Here is a 12657-nt window from a genome sequence, read left to right on the forward strand (position 1 = left end):
GGAGCCTCGGAGCTGAAAAGTAGGGGGCTCTGCCACTGAGGAAGTGAGCACAATGTGTGCGCCACCCCCAGGGCCACGTGCAGAGAGGGTAGGGCTGGGCCTTTTCTTCTAATGTTTGGCGGTATTTCGTTACTTGCCTTCTTTTTTTAATCGATACACTTTTGAGAAGAGCAGTTTTAAGTCATAGAAAAATGAGCAGAAAGTACTGAGAGTTCCCATGTACCTGTTCTTCCTGCTCCCAGTTTCCTCTATTTTTAACATCTTGGCATTAGTAGGTACAAATTTTACAGTTGATGAACCAACATTGATACATTTGGTTTTGTTTTGTCTGGGGGGAGGTAACCAGGTTTATTCTTTTATTTTTCCGTGGAGGTACTGGGGCTAAGCAAGCACTCTACCACTGAGCTGTCCCCTCCCCCCAATACTGATACGCTTTTGTTAACTGAAGCCCGTAGTTTACATTAGGGTTCACTCTTCCTGTTGTACATTCTGTGGGTTTTGACAAATGTGTAATGCCATGTACCCACCGTGACAGTATCATACAGAATAGTTTCACTGCCCTAAAAATCCTCTGTGCTCCACCTGTGCATCTTTCCTCCCACCCCTCCTTCCTCACCCTTGAACTCCTGGCAACCACTGATCATTTTACTGCCTCCATAGTTTTGCCTTTTCCAGGGCGTCATATAGTTGGAATCATAAAGTAGGTAACCTTTCAGATTAGCTTCTTTCACTTAGCGATATGCATTTGAAGTTCCTCCATGTCTGTTTGTGGCTTTGATACTTATTTCTTTTTGTTGCACACAGTATTTTATTGTGTACTTGCCTTTAAACATTGTGGTAAAAAATATACATATAAAACCAAATTTACCATTGTAACCATTTTGAAATGTATAATTCAGTGGCATTAAGTATATTCACAATGTTGTGCAACTATCACTACCATTCATTTCTAGAATTTTTTTTTATCATCCCAAATAAACTCTGTACTCATTAAACAATAACTCTCCATTCTCTGCTCCCCACCCCCTAGCCCCTGGTAACCTCTACTATATTTTCTTTCTCTATGAATTTCTCTATTCTAGATACCTCATGCAAGTGGAACCATACAATATTTGTCCTTTTGTATCTGGCTTATTTCACTTAGCATAATGTTTTCAAATTTTACCCAGGTTATAGATTGCATCAGAATGGCATTTCTTTTTTATGGCTGAATAATATTCCGCTGCATGTCTATGCTGCGTTTTTGTTTTTTTGTATAATTTTTTTTATTGAAGTATGATCAGTTTACAATGTTGTGTCTGATAGTTCATTACTGATGTATAGAAGTGCAACAGATATTTGTATACAGAGTTTGTATCCTGAAACTTAACTGAATTTGTTTATGATTTCTAACAGTTTTTTGGTGGAGTCTTTAGGGTTTTCTATGTTATCTGCTTTTAGTGACAGTTTTACTTCCTCCTTTCCAATTTGAATGCCTTTTATTTCTTTTTCTTGCCTAAATGCTCTGGCTAGGACTTCCAATACTATGTTGAGTAAAAGAAGTGAGAGTGGGCATCCTTGTCTTGATCCTGATCTTAGAAGGAAGCTCTTAGCTTTCACCTTTGAGTGTGATGTTAGCTGTGAGCTTATCATACATGCCCTTTATTATGTTGAGGTGCATTTCCTCCATATGCACCTTGTTGAGAGTTTTTTTTTAAATCATAAGTGGATGTTGAATTTTGTCAAATGCTTTTTCTGTATCTGTTGAGATTATCGTATGATTTTAATCCTTCATTTTGTAAATGTAGTGTATTATATTGATTGATTTGCTTTGTGATTAACCATCCTTGCATCTCTGGAATAAATCCTACTTGATCATGATGTAGATCCTTTTAATGTATTGTTGAATTCTGTTTGCTAATATTTTATTGAGGATCTCTGCATCTATATTCATCAGAGAGATTAGCCTGTAATTTTCTTTTCTTCTTGGGTCTTCATCTGGTTTTTGTATCAGGGTAATGCTAGTCTCGTAAACTGAATTTAGAAGTGTTCTTTCCTATTCAATTTTTTGGAAGAGTTTAAGAAAGATTGGTATTAATTCTTCTTTAAATATTTGGTAGAATTCACCAGTGAAGCTGTCTGGTCCTGGACTTCTGTTTGTTGGGAGATTCTTAATTGCTGATTCAATCTCCTTACTAGTAATCATTCTGTTCAGATTTTCTGTTTTCTTCATGTTTCACTCTTAGTTGGTTGTATTTTTCTAGAAATGTATCCATTTATTCTAGGTTATCCAATTTGTCTGCATCTAATTGTTCATAGTAGTCTTTTTTGTGATACTTCATATTTCTGTGGGATCAGTTGTAATGTCTCCTCTTTCATTTCTGATTTTATTTATTTCAGTCCTTTATCTTTTTTCTTGGTGAATCTAGTGAAAGGTTTGTCAATTTTATTTATTTGTTCAAAGAATCAGCTCTTAGTTTCATTGATTTTTTTTCCTGTTATATTATATTTCATTGTTTTCCACTCTGATCTTTGTTATTTCCTTACGTCTGCTAGCTTTGGGGCTTTTTGTTTTTCTTTTTCTATTCCCTTGAGGTGTAAAGGTAAGTTGTATTTTTGTGAGATTTTTCTTCTTTTTGAGATAGGCTTTTATTACTATGAACCTCTTTTTCATTTGTTTGAACCCAGGACCATGTGCATGCTAAGCGTGAACTCTACCACTGGAGCTCTGCCCTCCCTGCCGAACCTCTCTTTTAGAACTGTATTTGCTGTATGTCATAAGTTTTGGTATGTTGTAGTCCCATTTTAATTTATCTCTTTAATTTATCTTAAATTTATTAAGACTTTTTTGGGTCACCTAATATGTGTTGTATCCTGAAGCATGTTCCACGAACATTTGAGAAGAGTGTGTATTCTGTTGTTTTTGGGTGAAATGTTCTTTATATATCTGTTAAGTCTATCTGGTCTAATATGTTGTTTAAGCCAGTGTTTCCTTATTGGTCTTCTGTCTGATGACCTAACCATTGATGAAAGTGGGGTATTAAAGTTCCCTACTATTATTGTGTTGCTGTTTATTTCTCTCTTTAGGTCTGTTAATATTTGCTGTATATATTTAGGTGCTCCTTTGTTGGGTGCATAAATATTTATGAACGTTATATTCTTTGTTGGATTGACCCCTTGATCATTATGTAATGACATTTGTCTCTTTTTACAGTCTTTGAAGTTGTTAGACAGTCTGTTTTGTCTGACAAGGTATAGCCACTCCGGCTTTCTTTTGGTTTATATTGCATGGAATGTCATCTTTCCATCCCTTCACTTTCAGACTATGTTTCCTTACATCTGAAGTGAGTCTCTTGTAGGCAGCATATAGATAGGTCTTGTTTTTTTTAATGTGTTCAACAACTCTATGTCTTCTGATTGGAGAATCTAGTTTATTTACATTTAAAGTAATTATTGATAAGTAGGGACTTATTGCCATTTTGTTAATTGTTCTGTGGCTATTTTGTAATTCTTCTGTTCCTTTCTTCCCTTGCTGTCTTTCTTTGTGATTTGTTAATTGTCTGTAGTGCTATGCTTGAATTCCTTCCTCTATTTTTTTGTGTGTTTGCTGTAGATTTTTGCTTTGTGGTTACCATAAGGCTTACATATAGTAACTTATATTCATAGCAGTCTAGTTTTTTTTATTATTATTACAGCTATTCTGGTATGTGTGAATGATACCTCATTGTAGTTTTGATTTGCATTTCCCTAATAACTAACAATGTTGAGTGTTTTTTCATGTACTTGTCCATTTGAATATCTTCTTTAGAGAACTATCTGTCCAAGCCTTTCGCCCATGTTTGTTTGTTTATTTTCTTCCAGTTTTGCTGATATATAGTTGACATACAGCACTGTATAATTTTAAGGTATATAGCATAGTAATTTGACTTCCATGCATCATGAAATGGTTATCACAATAAGTTTAGTGAACATCCATCATCTCATACAGATACAAAATTAAAGAAATAGGAAAAATTTTTTTTCTTGTGATTAGACCTCTTAGGATTTCCTTTCTTAGCAACTTATCATACAGCATTGTTAATTATATTAATCACATTGTACATTGCAGTCCTTATTTATTTATCTTATAACTGGAAATTTGTGCCTTTTGACCGCTTTCATTCAAATCCCCCTTCCTTCAACCCCCACCTCTAGTAAACAGCCTGACCTCTTTTTCTATGAAATTTGTTTGTTTGTTTTTTGAAGTGTAATTGACCTACAATACTATGTTAGTTATGGGTACACAACATAGTGATTTGATAATTCTGTATATTACAAAATGAAAATCTCCATTCTTTTGCCCATTTTTGAATTAAGCTGTTTGGTTTTTTGTTGTTGAGTTGTAGGAGTTCTTCGTATATTTTGGATATTAATCCCTTATCAGATATATGAATCACAAATATTTTCTTGCATTCTGTGGCTTATCTTTTCACTCTTTTGATAGTCCCCTTTGAAGCAAACTGGGCCTTTTGCAGGTAACTCAAGCACTTCTGGGGAGCTTATCCTTCCCTAGCTGTGGATGAACAAATCAGACATTGGGAGAAGGCAGATATTCTCTACCTTTGGAGGATTGGACGTGAGATATCCCCCGTCACCCATCTGGGTTTGGCCCACAAGGCTGAGTACCCCCTCCCTGTTCCCTTCAAGTGTTCCAAGACTTGGATCATACAGGACAGGAGAGAATAGAGAGCAGTGAGAGATGTACCCCTCAATAACTGAGGAAACAGACTTGGGTCTAGTTTCAGGACTCAAGAAACCAGGGCTTACTGATGCATGCTGCTACGTGAATGAACCTTGAAGACATTATGCTAAGTGAAGAAGCCAGTCACAAAAGACCACTAATTGTATAATTGCATTTTTATGAAATATCCAGAGCAGGCAAATCTAAACAGACAGAAAGCAGATTAGTAGTTGCCTAGGGCTGGTGGGAATAGGGACGGTGGGTTACGGGGAAATGGGAATGACCACTAATGGGCATCGGTTTCTCTTTTGGGTGATGAGAAAGTTCTAAAATTGATTGCGGTGTGGAAGCACAACTCTGTGAACATACTAAAAGCCATTGGGTTGTATTCTTTAAGGAGGTGAATTATATGTATATGAATTATATCTCTATAAGGCTGTTAGTAAAAAGGAAAGAAAGAAACAAGGGTTCCTCAGTGACCTCCATCTCTCCATCTGCCTCAGAATGACAGCAAACTCATCACTTGATAGAGAAGCGTAGCCGTGCCTGGACATGCTTGCAGCGGGCATGCTTCATGGTCAGCCCATAGATGGGGGTTAGGTCCACTTTCGTGCCTGGTGGCACGCTGAACTCCAGCTGCTGCAGCAAGATGGCCAGGAAGAGGAAGATCTCCCACTTGGCCAGCACCTCCCCTATGCACCGGCGCTTGCCCATGCTGAAGAGTATCACTTTCTCACTCAGGGTCTTGTTGATGGCGGTGCCGTAGGCAGTGAGGAATCGCTCCGGCCGGAACTCAGATGGATCCCCCCACAGCTTCCTGCAAGAGGAATGGAGAAGATGGGATCTCTGGGGGGAAAGGCCTTGGGGGCAACTTCAGTGTTAGAATAGAGCTAGGGCAAAGAAAGCAGGGTGGGGGAAGGGGCCAAACTGTATTTTGATGCTTATTTTTATTACATACCTCTCCCTAAAACAACTAGCCTTGAAAATAGTGCTTTTTAATATTAATTTGTTATTTTAAATAAATACTGCTTTAACTTAAAGAAATTAAAAGAAGGAACACATGCTTGTCTCTATCCTACTCAATATACAAGGGGGATCAACAGTCCATCCTGTTTTATGCTTATTGTTTTGGGGTAATTATTGACAGCCTCCCTCTTCACATTCAGAGGTACCCCAGTTTGGATACTAAATTACATGACCCCCCTATCTAGAGACTAAAGCGGGATTTTCCAAGGAGAAATCCCTAGGCCATTCACACCAGAATCACTTAACGATACTCCAGCTTCCCTACCAAAGTGGAATCTCGGGGGACGGGGCACCACAATCTGTCCAGACTTCTGGTCAATGCACTAAAGTTTGAGAAATGTCGACCTACCTTTTGTCTCTTAGAGCAGGCTGTATGCAACTGAGGCACCATTACTTTGTTATATATTACTTTGTCCAGGAAGGCTGGACAGTCAGCCTTCCTGACTGCTGAACTTCACACACTTTTCAGTGGGGGACGTGTACTCACTGGTCATGATTGACCTGCCACTGGTTTACAAAGACACAGCGTTCCTTGGGGATGTAGAAGCCATTCAGCGTCGGGTCTCTTGTCGTGCTGAGGGAAGAGGGCTCTGTCAGGCCCAGGGGTGTGTCTCTGGGAGCTTCTTGCTCCTACCCCCATCCCACCCCAATAGCCTGCCCACCATAGTCTCCACACCCTGCCCTGGGAGGGAGCGTCAGGAGCCAGGAAGGGGTGAAATGAGACTTCCCCTTCCTCGGGGAAGTCCCCTTCACCTTCCACAAATGTTTACTAAACTTTTGTTTGTGCTCGGCTGTGCCCATGAAGCAGGCCATCTGGGCCAGTCCTGGGGAGTTCTCAGCCTGGCTGGGAATAACTAGACCCACATATGGGCAGAAGTAAGTGTTCACTAACTCTCTCGACATTGTTAAAATCCCAGGACATGATCAAGGGCAAATGGCTGTAAGTCCATATAAGATATTACAGAAGGAATCTGTGCCAGCTGGATGAGCCAAGAAAGGCTTCTAGGGGAGGGTAAGTTTGTGTCAGGATAGGATAGGATAGCATTCTGGTGGCCAGGGAGCAGGAGGTGGCCAGAAGGTATTCCAAGTAGAAGGTCCAGCATAAGTGCAGCTGGAGGCTGGCTGGATTGTGCTTGTGAGGGATGGTGAGGACAGCCTGTCCAGGCTGTCCTTGGGGGAGGGAACGTGAGCAGAGGTGAATGAGAGCTGAGGTCAGGAGTGTGAGTTTCTCCTGAGAGCTAGGTAGTTGGATCATATTTGGACTGGATGGGGACAGAGTAGAGGCTGAGGGTCTGTGGAGAACCCGGTGTCCCGGCCAGGAAGGAGATGCCGAGGTCTGACCAGGGCCAGGGCTGAGGAGCTGGAAGGAGAAAACATGGCGGACTTCAGAGGTGGGAGGGGGGAATAGGCAGATCTCACCTGTGGGGGATGGTGAAGGGGACGAAGGAGGAGTGTCGGAAGGTCTCCAGGATGACGGCCTCCAAGTAGGGCAGCTGGGGCCTGTCAGAGAGCCAGGGCCGCCGCGCCCTGCCAACCACGGTGTCTGCAGAGCACAGAGGACAGACCAGGCTTAGGGACCGTTCTGACTGCTCCAAGGCATCTGCGTCCCCTGTTACACCAGGTGTCACTCTATGTGGCACTATGTCTGTTTACAGGTCTGACACCCACTGACCCCCAGCATCTTCTAGGAAGGGCAGGCACCATTGCATGCCTAGGCTGTTCTTAGTAGGCACTTAGCACCTATATTTAGACTGAACAAATGACCCGGGACCCCAAGGCTTCTCTCTGCTAGAGGACTGGGGGATACCACATACCCAGCTCCTCCTGGATCTTCCTCTGTATCTCAGGATTTGTCACGAGGTACATGAGGCTCCAGGAGATGGCGGTCGTGATCGTGTCAAACCCTGGGCAGCAGGGGGGCAAGGTGAGGGAGAAAGGAATATAGGAACAAGACGCCAGCATTTACTGAGTATGTGTATGTACCAAGCATTGTCTTCCTTTGCCCCTTTCCCCCGCTGTCCCCACCTTCTTACATCCCCCCGTCTTCTGAGGGCAGAAGCTGGGTCTCCACTCCAGCCTGAGTCCCTGGTTTCATAATTAGCCCCTGCAATTATGAGGGGCTGGACTTACAGACCAGAAAGGGCTTTACTGTTCGGATGGGAAGCAAGCCTCGCAGAGGAGAGACTTGGTTGAGTGTTCACTGGGAGCTGGGGGTCCAGCCTGGGCTCAGACCCCGAGTCTGGGTCAGGTCTCTGTGTCCTGCACCATTTGGCATGTGGTTGGTGAGTTTCTAATGGACCTGGGGGCTGGGCAAGGTTGTGGGTGAACAGCAGGCACTGAGGAATTAAGAGGCAAGGGGCTGGCTCCTACCGGCCCCAAAGATGTCGTTGACAAGGTTGACAGTCTTCTCGTGGGGGATGAGGCCACCACTGGCTCCGGAGTTCTCTTCGCTGTGCTTGAACAGGGCACCTACGATGTCCTGGACTCTGTTCTGAGAGGGCACAAGCTTAGGGGCACCCCAGCACTTCTGGGGTGTGAGGCTGGACTGTACCCCATCCCGTCTGGCACTACTGCTGGCCTCTGGGCAGGGGGCTGAGTTCACAGCAGGAGCTGGTAGCAGCTCTATGTAGGGCTTAGAGTATCATTTCATCCCTCACTGAACCTTCCTCCCAATAACCCCAGGGGTCTAGTTTCAAAGGAGGTTGGTGTGGGTACGGGGAAGCAAAATGACACCTGAGCTGGGAATTAGTCTCTGTCAGGGTTCAGGTTCCTGCAGAACAAAAGCCTTCTCACTCATAACAACACCACCCCACATCACAGGGCGCTGCCAGGGCCCCATTCACAGCCTTGTCTCCCCGGGGCTTTGAGCAGCCCTGACAGCAAGGCTACAGGCATAAGGAAACTGAGGCCAGAGAGGGAGAGGGATTGGCTCCAAGAGACACAGCAGGTCTGAGGTGTCCCAGAGCCTTCCTAGGCCTTGGCTGCACACCAGCAGCATAGCTACCTTGAAGCGGGGTAAGAGGGACCACACTCAGTCTCCAGGGTGCCCCATACCACCTGCATCCTGGCTCACCTTGTCAAAGTCCTGATAGTGCTCCTGGACTGTTTTCCGCAGGAACTTCAGGAACTTCTGGTTGAAGTCCTTGAACCTTTGCAGACCAGGGCTGGGCAGGTATTTAAAGATGGGGAAGAAGTCCACGGGGTTCCCGGAGGAAGCGATCTCCACAAAATCATGGCTGCTCTTCACAAGGCTGAGCATTTCTTCACTGCTCTGGGGAAAGTGTTGGCCGAAGCACATGGCACCAATGACATTGGCCACTGATGCCACTATGTGATTGTAGGGGTCGAAGTGCCCAGGGCTTGCCATCAGCTCCTGAAACTTGCAGAGGAGGGCCTTAGCCTCCTTGGTCACATGCTCCTCCAGGTAGCAAGAGGATGAGGAAGCCGGGTCGGAGGCGATGGAGAAGGTGTTGAGAGCATTCTGGGCCAGGCGCCGGCGGGCAGCCCACACTGGTCCAGAGTCTGGGTTGAAAGTCATGCTCTGCCCATCAGTGACCAGGGAGAAGCTGTAGAGGTCAGGCCGGCCCTTGAAATCGTCGCCCTGCCGCACCAGGGCCTGCCAGATGGTGTCCAGGCCGCTGAGCACCAGCACAGGTGTGCAGCCAATGCGGATCTGCAGCACGTCTCCGTAGCGCTGGCTCAGCCGCGACAGGGCCACGTGTGGGCTCTTCCCCAAGGTCAGCACGTGCCCGAGCAGGGGCCAGCCCCAGGGCCCTGGTGGACTCTTCAGGCCTTTGGGGACCTGAGACTGCCAGGCCCTGACCACCCAGAATACAAGGCAGAAGATGGCAGAGGCCAGGAGAAGCTCTGTGGTCGAGAAGGGACTAGGCTGGGACAATGCCATCTGTACCAACTATGGGGAAGAGGAAGGAGGAGACAGACTGAAGGAGAAGATGGAGGCATTCATTCATTCATTTAATTACTTGGTCAATAAACACTTGCACTGTTCTGTGCTTGGCTTCCAGCTGGACACCAGGAAAACTAAGTTACATCCACCACAGGTCCTGCATCCCAGGAGCCCACCCTTAAAGCATCACAGAATCTGAGGGCTGGAAAGGAGCCTCGAGGTTCCCAACTTGAGTGTCCTGGCCCTCCCCTCCACCCATCACCTCAGTTTCCAACTCTGAGGCTGCAGTTACCATTTCAAAGTGGGGAAACACCTTTGTGAGCTCCCAGTGCAGGGTGTATGCTGGAGATTGTGCCAAAGGTTCCCCAGCAGGGCTGGCTTCCTGCTGATGCCCCCTCATACCCAGGGAACACAGAGCTACTCCCCAACCCAACAGCGCTGAGGGGACCAAGGTTCCAGGGCTGATGAAAATGGCTCGTGATGCCCCCTCCTCAAGGGCATTCTTTATCAAGACCAAGAGGGACACCTCCTCCAAAGACAAGCCCCCATCTGCTCACTGTCTTGCTGGAGACTGAGCTTTGGCTGCAGTCCTCGTGCCAGGTGGGGAGTCCCACCCATCTCCCCACTTTGATCACATTAAGGGTCTTCAGAGGTGACCTAGTCCAAGCTTCTCATTAAATTTTTTTTAATTAAAAAAAATTTTAATGCAGCTACTGGGGATTGAACCCAGGACCTCACGCATGCTAAGCATGAGCTCTACCACTGAGCTACACCCCACCCCAAGCTCATTTAAAAATGGAGAAACTGAAGTCTGGAGCTGGGCAGCAAGGACTAGAACTCAGGCCTCCTACACCTAACCCAGTGTCCTCCATCTCCACTGGTTCCCAGGACATATGATGGGGGTCCCCAGGGACTGAGATGGGCCCAAGAAAGATAACTGTAGAGGCGGATGCTTGAGATCAGCAGGACTGTGGGGCCAGTACGGAGCTTCTGGCTCTGGGTGAGGAGCCCCTTTATAAACGCCACCCCTATCAGACTGGCCCTGCAGTCCTGGTCACATGATATCAAAGTCACCGAAAAAAGGTGAAAGGCTTAGCCCTTGGCCTTGGGCCATGATGCTTCAGCTCCACCTACTACCCAGGGCCCAGGGGCAGCTCTTTGGGGACAGGTGATATGTCCCTGGGGAGGAATGTCCAGCTCCTTTCAGGGTCCAGAGTCAGTGGAGGGGGGTGCTTATTCCTCTCAAGGGCAGGGCAGGGCGCTAGCAGTCAAAGTCCTCTGGGCTGGTGCAGCCTTCTTTCCCACTGTGCCCATGAGGAAGGACCCTGCCTGGGCACTCAGTCCAGGCTGAACAGGCGGAGGGGACTCACTGCTCCCCTCCAGAAGGGTGCCCTGTAACACCCCTCCAACACCCTGTGAATCCAGACGGGGAATGGGCATGTTCCAGCCGCCTCTGAATTCCAGCCTGAGTCCTTAACGTGAAGACGAGAGATGACGGGGTCCCTATATTCTGAAGAAAGAGCCCCTCACCCTCCTCCCTCCTGGTAAGAGACGGCAAACATGAATGAAGAAAATCCATGCTGTGGCTGTTCTTCATGGCTACTGGCGTGGACTCTTCAAAATGGTCAATGACATTAAAGGAAAAAAAAGGCAAGGTCCTTTTCTAGAGCAAAGAGACTAAAGAAACATAACAAACAAATGCAGTATGTGAACATTGATTGGACACTGGATTTAAAAAAACATTTGTTTAAATCTACAAAAGACATTTTGGGACAACTGAAGGCACACGAACAAGGACTGGAGCTTGGATGATATGGAATTAATGTTAATTTTCTTAGGTTATGGGCATAGTATCATGGTTAAGTGGGAGAATATTTTAGGAAATACTCTTTGGAGATTAATATTCTCAGGAGGTGAATGCTGTAGTGTTTAGGGGGTGAAGTGTCATGACTTCAGCAACTTACTTTTAAATGGTTCTGTTTAAAAATGTACGTCTATCTGTGTATCTACATAGAGAGGAGAGGCAGAGGAGATGGGACAAGTGTCAGCTACCCAGTAACCGACACGGAGGCAGTGGGTGTCTCCTGTATGAAAGGGAGCTCCAAGGCAGAGGTCAGCTGCTCTGTAAGGAGCCCCATGGTGGTTCTCCCCTCCCCCGTTGCATGAAGGCAAGTGGAGGGAGTTCCAGGAGACCTAAACCTTAAGAGTGGGATCCCTGCAAGAAGGGACATCCCCAGCCGTGAGTCCACATGGAGAGGAAGACTGCGGGCATTTGCGTATTTATCACACACTTTACAGCACCCCGTGCTCTTGGGCCCCACGTTGTTATAAGAGCTTTATACGCATAACAAAAACCATTCTCAGTAATCCTATGGGATAGAAGATAATCCTATTCTCACATTACAATGGGGTAATAGAGGCACAAAGAAGTTGTGTAATTTGTTGTAGGGCACATAGCAGTGTGTTAGAGCTGGGACTCGAACCTTTAGAAGGTTGTGCTCCAGACCACTCTGTGCACCTGCTTGACACATATCCCTGGGTCTGGGAGAAGCTTGTGGGCACGGAGGCTGAGCGGAGCAGCCTGTGATGGCAGAGGGCAGCCCGCACGGCCCGAGTTGGGTACCTCACCAGGATGTGAGTCTCCCGAGGGCCAGGCAGACATGCTGAAGGGAACAAGACTCCATTCAGCTGCATGGATGAGACCTGACTACAGAGGGGAGGAGACCCCAGCAGTGACAGGCTACAGGGGGTACCCTGCAGGAACAAGCTGAGGGGCAGGCAAGAGGTCAGCCAGAGAGTCCAGCAGCTATGTTAGGAACTGTGTGATGTGGAAGACAGGTTGGGGCTCAAAGGCACTCGATGAAAAGCTGGCAGTGGAGCATCTGCTACACACAAGGGCATTCTGAGCTCAGAGAGAAGATAAAAAGCACCACCCAAATAAAAAGAGATTGGCTGTATAGCACAGGGAAATATACACAAAATGTTATGATAAATCACAGAGAAAAAAATGTGACAATGAGTGTGT

The 12657-nt window shown here is 46.0% G+C and overlaps 1 protein-coding gene across 1 annotated transcript; it reads right to left on the reverse strand.

The window, feature by feature from the left end:
- Window positions 1–5218: 5218 nt before the first annotated feature.
- On the reverse strand, window positions 5219–9631 carry CYP1A2 (cytochrome P450 family 1 subfamily A member 2). Its single transcript, XM_031691688.2, has 6 exons — window positions 8799–9631; window positions 8096–8216; window positions 7540–7629; window positions 7145–7268; window positions 6213–6299; window positions 5219–5516 (listed from the first exon to the last, which is right to left on the reverse strand). The coding sequence occupies exons 1-6, from the start codon at window positions 9627–9629 to the stop codon at window positions 5219–5221; spliced, it is 1551 nt and encodes a 516-aa protein (XP_031547548.1). The 5' UTR covers window positions 9630–9631.
- Window positions 9632–12657: the final 3026 nt, after the last annotated feature.

Source organism: Vicugna pacos, chromosome 27 (assembly GCF_048564905.1).
Source record: "Vicugna pacos chromosome 27, VicPac4, whole genome shotgun sequence".
Lineage (NCBI taxonomy): Eukaryota > Metazoa > Chordata > Mammalia > Artiodactyla > Camelidae > Vicugna > Vicugna pacos.

Bases quoted from the DNA above. Each gene is read 5' to 3' on its own strand.
- CYP1A2 (XM_031691688.2), bottom strand. From the start codon at position 9,629: ATGGCATTGTCCCAGCCTAGTCCCTTCTCGACCACAGAGCTTCTCCTG. The intron at 7,269-7,539 runs GTATGTGGTATC...TGTGCTCTGCAG, and splicing joins GAAGATCCAGGAGGAGCTGG to ACACCGTGGTTGGCAGGGCG. The intron at 6,300-7,144 runs GTGAGATCTGCC...CTCTTCCCTCAG, and splicing joins CCCTTCACCATCCCCCACAG to CACGACAAGAGACCCGACGC.